The 8904-nt window shown below is 46.1% G+C and overlaps 1 protein-coding gene across 1 annotated transcript; it reads left to right on the top strand.

Moving 5' to 3' along the window:
• The first annotated feature begins 322 nt into the window (after window positions 1-322).
• Window positions 323-6136, top strand: LOC106613163 (inward rectifier potassium channel 13-like). Its single transcript, XM_014215152.2, has 4 exons — window positions 323-622; window positions 3946-4204; window positions 4468-4804; window positions 5072-6136. The coding sequence occupies exons 2-4, from the start codon at window positions 4004-4006 to the stop codon at window positions 5644-5646; spliced, it is 1113 nt and encodes a 370-aa protein (XP_014070627.2). The 5' UTR covers window positions 323-622; window positions 3946-4003; the 3' UTR covers window positions 5647-6136.
• The last annotated feature ends 2768 nt before the right edge of the window (window positions 6137-8904 follow it).

The following is an 8904-nucleotide window of genomic DNA, read 5'->3' as shown; positions in this document are numbered from 1 at the left end:
AGACAGATAGACAGTAACAACACTCTCTCTCCGCCGCCTCCCTCTCTTTCTCTTTCTCTTTCTCTTTCTCTTTCTCTTTCTCTTTCTCTTTCTCTTTGTCTCCCGCACACACACACACACACACACACACACACACACACACAAAGACACCCTGTTGTCACCCTACCCCTCCATAGCCTCTCTCTCATCATCATTCTTATACTAATTTACTCTTACCAACCACAGGACTCGGAGGAGCTACAACTGGCTCTGTCAATGAACTGTGACAAGGTGTTGTTCTTTGGGTTATTCTCCTCCCTCTCTCGCCTTCCGGGAACACTAATTGGCCACATGCAGAGTAATGTGACCAATCGAATCATCCTCGGCAGAGAGCCGGAGCTGCAGATCGGAAGAGCAGAGCGTTGGGCTCAGTCCGGCTCCCACGCCGAAGAGTTCCTGGGGTGACACTTTCTTTTTCTTCCTTTACCTCGGGAATACCTCGGGATTTACCCCCCATCTTCTCAACCCACGGATTTGGTGGTTTTCCCGCCCCTGGCCTCGCCTCTTGCCCGCCCTCGGATCAGCGCTCGGGTGAAAAGGGCACCATCAGACGGGTGATCGCTGGCCCTGGTGCTATACTACGGTGAGTAACCTTATGGACGGACTGGGAGTCAGACGACCCCGTCCACTGAGAGGAAGAGAGAGAGGGTGATACGAGACTGTGTGTGAGAGAGACAGAGAGACAGAGAGACAGCGAGAGAGAAACAGCGGCAGAGAGAGAGACAGACATCGATAGAGAGACAGATTGAGAGAGAGGGAGACAGAGAGGGAGACAGACCGGGAGACAGACAGGGAGACAGACAGGGAGACAGACAGAGAGGGAGACAGACAGACAGAGAGAGAAAGAGGAGTGAGAGAGAGAAAGACATTGATAGATAGAGTGAGCGACAGGGAGAGACAGAAAAAGAGACAGACAGAGAGACAAAGAGAGAGACAGACAGAGAGACAGAGAGGGAGACAGACAGAGAGACAGAGTGGGATACAGAGCGAGAGTCAGACAGAGGGACACAGCGTTAGAGACAGAGAGGGAGACAGAGAGATGAGACTATGGTGCATCACAACAGAAAAAGCTGTAAAATCTGTCCCAAAAAAGTTTGACTTTCAAATTCAAATTGCAAGATTGAGTTTGTGCAACATTCTTGAACAATGTGCAAGAAATTGACCAGCCGAATCACCCATGCCAGCAAAACTTAACCAAGACTGTGTCTACTGTCAATCATGTACATGTAAATGAATACATAAACACAGCTTGTACCCTCGGAGACCCTAGACTGAAGAAGTCAAATAACAGGTCAACTTTTTCCAGCTTGAAGTAACAAAATGGGTGTTTCTTTTCATTTTTAACATGTTAGATATAGGCCTAAGTAGGACAAAGGGAGGTCAACTTGCACAACCTGTCCAACTCTGTTTCATAACCACAGATAAAGCATTTACAGTATGTATCTATAATATAACTGAGTCTAACTGTTTAGCTCCAGGTGGTTATCAGGTTCTCATTGGATCTCTATGGGGATGGGGGTAAAGCTGGACTTTAGAGGGGGAACCTGTTAACCACCTGGAGCTAAACAGTTATAGACTCAGTTATAATATAGATACATCCTGTAAATGCTTTATCTGTGGTTATGAAACAGAGGTCTACAGGTTGTACTATTAAACTTCAACATATGTAAGATGCGGTAATCAATACCAGTGGAGGCTAGTGGAGGGATAAATCAGAGGACAGGTAAAATAGCCTCCTCCTACATATACCTATACCCCCTTAAACTTTGGCACCTAAGACAAACACTCAATAACGTGCTGGTAATGTATTATCTACAATTAACGTATCCGCTGGAAAATGGCAAATTCTGCTGCACCGCACTTTGCAGTGATAGAGGGCCCTCTGATGATTGTATCATTGTTGGCTAAACTAAGCTTTAGCTTAGGGAGCAATGTAGCCAAGCTATCTCCAACCAACAACCCCAAACAACAACCTCAAACTATCCCAGCAGCCACTGAGCCTCCTCATCCATCCACAGAGAGAGCCCACAGAAAGAGTGCTGTTGTTAGCATCATCTAATAGCCGCCGCTATCTCACACACATACTGAGGAGAAAATGGCCGCCAGGCCCAACAGATTGTAGGGGACATTGGAGATTTGTAACCACTGTGTGTGTGTGTTTTTGCCTCCCCTGCACGCCGCATGCCCCTCATGTGACGGCCTCTCTGATGGCCTCTCTCAAGCTGGCATCCCGCCACCTCAGGACAATGAAGCGCTTCTTACTGCACTAACACATAGCCATGCTTACCCATTACCCTATAGTATTTCTGTAATAACAGTCCCATGCTTGGCCTAGAGAGCAGAAGTGGTAGCTAGCAGCTGCAGACTGACTTGTTAGCCCGTGCCAGTGATTATTTCTGACCAGTGGTGTAAAGTACTTAAGTAAAAATACTTGAAAGTACTACTTAAGTCGTTTTTTTTTCTATCTGTACTTAACTATTTATATTTTGACAACTTTTACTTTTACTTCACTACATTCCGAAAGAGAATGATGTACATTTTACTCCATACATTTTCCCTGACACCCAAAATGACTTCATTTATAAATGATTGGAGCATGCCCCTGGCTTTCCCTGGTTTGCTTTATATAAGGAATTGGAAAATATTGTATTTTATCAATTACATTTACTTTTGACACTTAAGTTTATTTAAAACCAAATACTTTTAGACTTTTACTCAAGTATTATTTTACTGGGTGATATTCACTTTTACTTGAGTCATTTTCTATTGAGGTATCTTTACTTTTACTCAAGTATGACAAATGGGTACTTTTCCCACCACTGGTTCTGACTGTAACGAATCTGTAATTTAATTAGCCAACATAAGTGCCTCAATATTCCCCAATTAAAATGTTGATGAATAAAAGACCTTAGAAACATAGAGTTACTCCAGTGAGGTTCCCACGACATTTAGCAACGATTTCGTCTTTTGTGACTGTCCTCGTGTATATTCAAGGCTCAGGGCTAGTTTTTACTACCGAGTGTAATTGTATGCGTCTAATACACAGAAAAGAACGACAACACAATTTCCCAGTTGATTTTCTACTTCGTTAACTGTACAAACATTGCACAGCTTTTGACATTTACATTTATTGAAGTGTGTTTGATTAAAAAGAATAGCTTTGTTAGCTGTATATTCCATTTATACTTACAGACAGTATATGGTGCACAATTTACAGGCTAAAGTTATAAACAGGACCCTTTTTTCGCCATGCATCCTTTAAGTCCTTCTGGTCCATGATATGAGTTAGATACAGCACTTAAAAGAATTGTTTATAAAATGTATGTGCAGTGTTTTCTCAGCTCATCTCTTACAGCTAGCAAATACTGTACATACACAATGCAAACAAGAGATTTCATGGGTTCATAAAAAAAACATCTTTAATCTCACAGAATGACATTTATTTTCATATAAACCTCAAACATCATCACACTCTAAAAACGTCCCATCATATAGTCTACAGTCAGTACATGAGGAGGGTGTGTGTTATTTATCACAGTGATCACCCATAAAGCATTCTAACATGTTGCTGAACAAGACTAGAGAACAGATGGGAGAGAGAAGTCCCAGTCTGGTACTGTAGTGATTGTTACTGAGTCTGTTCCTCCAAGATTAAACTCACCACATTCCTGCTCTGCATGTCGCTGTGTTCCACTGACAGATACCCCACTGAGCACATCTCTAATCACCTGCAACAACATTCTAGACGTTTCTGGAAGTTTCTGTCTCTCTCTGTCTGTCCCCCTATGTACATAACTAACTACATAACAATGTCAAAGTGGATTTGTAAAGTCAAAGTTGTCCATGTTTACAAAGTTATTATAAACGGTCTTCTATGATTCTTGGCATGATTGTGCTTGTTTCCAGATACCTTCATCCTGACCTGCCCACTCGCCTGCCCTCAACCCCTCACTTCCCTGTAACCATGACGACCAAAACAACCAATGACCTGGACGGGAACAAGGTCTCCTCCTCCCCTCTCCTGTTGTCCACATCATCCCCGTCCTACCTGTCTTGCCAGCGCCTAGTGACCAAGGATGGTCACTGCGCCCTGCGCTCCTCCGCTCCCTCTCCTGGCCTGTGGCCCTCCTGGGCCTCGGCCTCTGCCTGGCTGCTAGCCCTACAGGTAAAATAAATGAGTTGACACACACCATAAATAGTTGAAGAGGTGCTGCTGACTTAATGGAAAAGTAAACTTAAAATCAAAAGTTACACACAGACACTCTATGGGTCGGTTTTGCAGACATAGATTAAGACTAGCCCTGAATTTAAACTCTCAATTGAGAATATCCATTGAACTTGATCATAAGACCAGGATCAGGCGTTTATCTGTGTCTGGGAAACCAGCAATAATTGAATGGGTATATACACCCTGGCTCTCCCCTGCAGGACCTGTGGGGGGCAGTGGTGTGCCTGCGCTGGCGCTGGGTCCTCTTGGCCTTTTGCACCTCCTTTGTGGCACACTGGCTGCTGTTCGCCTGCCTGTGGTACCTACTGGCCCACCTCAATGGAGACCTGGCGGTGGAGGACCACGACGCTCCTCCAGAGGGACACGTAGTGTGTGTCAAATACATCACCAGCTTCACCGCAGCCTTCTCCTTCTCCCTGGAGACACAGCTGACCATTGGGTACGGCACCATGTTCCCCAGTGGGGACTGTCCCAGCGCTATAGCCCTGCTGGCAGTTCAGATGCTGCTGGGGCTCATGCTGGAAGCTTTCATCACAGGTACTTTCTAATGGAGAGGAGCACTTCTCTTTCTCACTTTCTCAGGTTGTTGTTGTCCGTTTCAATGCTGAGGGTACAGCTGTTTGGTGTTCTTCATCTTGCATTTTTTTCTTTCTTATTCTATTATTTTACTTTCTTGTTTATACTCAATCTTTGTCTCACCTGGGTCTCTAGAGATAAAAAAACAACAACACAACATACATATTTCTGAGGAAAACTACTGATATCTACATCCGCACTTTCTCTCTCTCCCTTCCCCACTCTCAGGTGCATTTGTGGCTAAGATCGCCCGTCCCCAGAAGCGTGCGGGGGCCATCCAGTTCAGCCCCCAGGCGGTGGTGGGTCAGCACCAGGGCCAGCCCTGCCTCATGTTCCGGGCCACCAACCTTCTGCGCCGCCCCCTGGTGGACGTGGAGGTCAGTGCCGTGCTGTACGAACAGAGAGACGACCAGGTCCTGCACCAGACCAACCTGGACTTCCAGCTGGACCGGCTGGGCCCGCGCCCCTGCCCCTTCTTCATCTTCCCCCTCACCTTCTACCACATCCTGGACCGCCACAGCCCCCTTTACCCGGCCCTGCGTGAGGGCAGCGCCAGCCATTTTGAGCTAGTGGTGTTTCTCTCCGCCTCCCAGGAGGGCACGGGCGACGCCTGCCAGAAGAGGACGTCCTACCTGCGCCAGGAGATCCAGTTTGAGCGGCGCTTTGTGCCCGCTATGGGGTTGGACAAGCAAGGCAGGTACCAGGTGAGCAGTCAGCACTTTGGCATTGCCCACTGCAATGAGCCTCTGGACAAGGAGTGTGTGGTGCAAATCAACGGGGATGGGAGTGACAGGATGGAGTAAGGGTGGGGAAGGAGGAGGGTGGAAGGGAAGGATGGGCAGGAAGAAAGGGAGAACGAGGAATGGGAGAAGGGGAAGAGGGTAATAGGTGAGAGGAGTAAGGGACAGAGAGCAACGTGGGATGGGTGGGTTCCAGGGTTTAGAATATCTATATATATAGTACCAGTCAAAAGGTTGGACACACCTACTCGTTCAAGGGTTTTTCTTTATTTGTACTATTTTCTACATTGTAGAATAATAGTGAAGATATCAAAACTATGAAATAACACATATGGAATCAAGTTGTAATCAAAAAACTTAACAAAATCAAAATGTATTTTATATTTGAGATTCTTCAAAGTAGCCACCCTTTGCCTTGATGACAGCTTTGAACAGTCTTGGCAAAGAGAAATTACAGTCCATCATTACTTTAAGACATGAAGGTCAGTCAATTCTGAAAATGTCAAGAACTGTGAAAGTTTCTTCAAGTGCAGTCGCAAAAACCATCAAGCGCTATGATGAAACTGGCTCTCATGAGGACCGCCACAGGAAAGGAAGACCCAGAGTTACCTCTGCTGCAGAGAATACGTTCATTAGAGTTACCAGCCTCAGAAATTGCAGCCCAAATAAATGCTTCACAGAGTTCAAGTAACAGACACATCTCCAGATCAACTGTTCAGAGGAGACTGTGTGAATCACTCCTTCATGGTCGAATTGCTGCAAAGAAACCATTACTAAAGGACCCCAATAATAAGAAGAGACTTGTTTGGGCCAAGAAATATACTGCTCAAAAAAATAAAGGGAACACTTAAACAACACATCCTAGATCTGAATGAAAGAAATAATCTTATTAAATACTTTTTTCTTTACATAGTTGAATGTGCTGACAACAAAATCACACAAAAATAATCAATGGAAATCCAATTTATCAACCCATGGAGGTCTGGATTTGGAGTCACACTCAAAATTAAAGTGGAAAACCACACTACAGGCTGATCCAACTTTGATGTAATGTCCTTAAAACAAGTCAAAATGAGGCTCAGTAGTGTGTGTGGCCTCCACGTGCCTGTATGACCTCCCTACAACGCCTGGGCATGCTCCTGATGAGGTGGCGGATGGTCCCCTGAGGGATCTCCTCCCAGACCTGGACTAAAGCGTCTGCCAACTCCTGGACAGTCTGTGGTGCAACGTGGCGTTGGTGGATGGAGCGAGACATGATGTCCCAGATGTGCTCAATTGGATTCAGGTCTAGGGAACGGGCGGGCCAGTCCATAGCATCAATGCCTTCCTCTTGCAGGAACTGCTGACACACTCCAGCCACATGAGGTCTAGCATTGTCTTGCATTAAGAGGAACCCAGGGCCAACCGCACCAGCATATGGTCTCACAAGGGGTCTGAGGATCTCATCTCGGTACCTAATGGCAGTCAGGCTACCTCTGGCGAGCACATGGAGGGCTGTGCGGCCCCCCAAAGAACTGCCACCCCACATCATGACTGACCCACCGCCAAACCGGTCATGCTGGAGGATGTTGCAGGCAGCAGAACGTTCTCCACGGCGTCTCCAGACTCTGTCACATCTGTCACGTGCTCAGTGTGAACCTGCTTTCATCTGTGAAGAGCACAGGGCGCCAGTGGCGAATTTGCCAATCTTGGTGTTCTCTGGCAAATGCCAAACGTCCTGCACGGTGTTGGGCTGTAAGCACAACCCCCACCTGTGGACGTCGGGCCTTCATACCACCCTCATGGAGTCTGTTTCTGACCGTTTGAGCAGACACATGCACATTTGTGGCCTGCTGGAGGTCATTTTGCAGGGTTCTGGCAGTGCTTCTCCTGCTCCTCCTTGCACAAAGGCGGAGGTAGTGGTCCTGCTGCTGGGTTGTTGCCCTCCTACGCCCTCCTCCACGTCTCCTGATGTACTGGCCTGTCTCCTGGTAGCGCCTCCATGCTCTGGACACTACGCTGACAGACACAGCAAACCTTCTTGCCACAGCTCGCATTGATGTGCCATCCTGGATGAGCTGCACTACCCGAGCCACTTGTGTGGGTTGTAGACTCCGTCTCATGCTACCACTAGAGTGAAAGCACCGCCAGCATTCAAAAGTGACCAAAACATCAGCCAGGAAGCATAGGAACTGAGAAGTGGTCTGTGGTCCCCACCTGCAGAACCACTCCTTTATTGGGGGTGTCTTGCTAATTGCCTATAATTTCCACCTGTTGTCTATTCCATTTGCACAACAGCATGTGAAATGTATTGTCAATCAGTGTTGCTTCCTAAGTGGACAGTTTGATTTCACAGAAGTGTGATTGACTTGGAGTTACATTGTGTTGTTTAAGTGTTCCCTTTATTTTTTTAGCAGTGTACAATCAATGGACATTAGACCGGTGGAAATCTGTCCAAATTTCAGATTTTTGGTTCAAACCGCCGTGTCTTTGTGAGATGCAGGTGAACGGATGATCTCCGCATGTGTGGTTTCCACCATGAAATCATGGAGGAGGTGTGATGGTGTGGAGGTGCTTTGCTGGTGACAGTGTCTGAGATTCATTTAGAATTCAAGGCACACTTAACTAGCATGGCTACCACAGCATTCTGCAGCGATACGCCATCCCATCTGGTTTGTGCTTAGTGGGACTATCATTTGTTTTTCAACAGGACAATGACCCAACACACCTCCAGCCTGTGTAAAGGATATTTGACTAAGAAGGAGAGTGATGGAGTGCTGCATCAGATGACCTGCCTTCCACAATGACCCGATCTCAACCCAATTGAGATGGTTTGGGATGAGTTGGACAGCAGACTGAAGGAAAAGCAGCACACAAAGTGCTCAGCCTATATGGCAACTCCTTCAAGACAGTCTGAAAAGCGTTCCAGGTGAAGCTGGTTGAGAGAATGCCAAGAATGTGCAAAGCTGTCATCAATGCAAAATATAAAATATATTTTGATTTGTTTAAACACTTCTTTGGTGACAACATGATCCATATGTGTTATTTCATAGTTTTGAGTTCTTCCCTATTGTTCTACAATGTAGAAATGTGTAAAAATTAAATAGGGGCAGAAAATGGAGAGTTAGGGGCAATATGGGAGGGACAGGTTTCTATGGCTCTGCTATCTGGTTAAGCAACCGTACATACCAAAGGGCATTTATCCAGTGGATTGAAGATCACTAAATTGTAGAGCATGTTCTAGTTACCTGTGATCTCTAGAACCAACAGGCACATTCACTGCCATGAAGGATGATATTCCACAATCAATAACACTGTGCTGCTATGGAATACACTCTGGCT

The sequence above is a fragment of the Salmo salar genome, chromosome ssa09, assembly GCF_905237065.1.
Source record: "Salmo salar chromosome ssa09, Ssal_v3.1, whole genome shotgun sequence".
NCBI lineage: Eukaryota > Metazoa > Chordata > Actinopteri > Salmoniformes > Salmonidae > Salmo > Salmo salar.
The sequence above is the reverse complement of the archived record's forward strand: the minus strand, read 5'-3'. Positions and strand labels throughout refer to the sequence as shown.

What these genes read in the sequence shown, in the direction of transcription:
- LOC106613163 (XM_014215152.2), top strand. Translation starts at nt 4,004, where the DNA reads ATGACGACCAAAACAACCAATGACCTGGACGGGAACAAGGTCTCCTCC. An exon ending in CCTGGCTGCTAGCCCTACAG is followed by an intron (nt 4,205 to 4,467) that starts GTAAAATAAATG and finishes TCTCCCCTGCAG; the next exon opens with GACCTGTGGGGGGCAGTGGT. An exon ending in GCTGGAAGCTTTCATCACAG is followed by an intron (nt 4,805 to 5,071) that starts GTACTTTCTAAT and finishes CCCCACTCTCAG; the next exon opens with GTGCATTTGTGGCTAAGATC.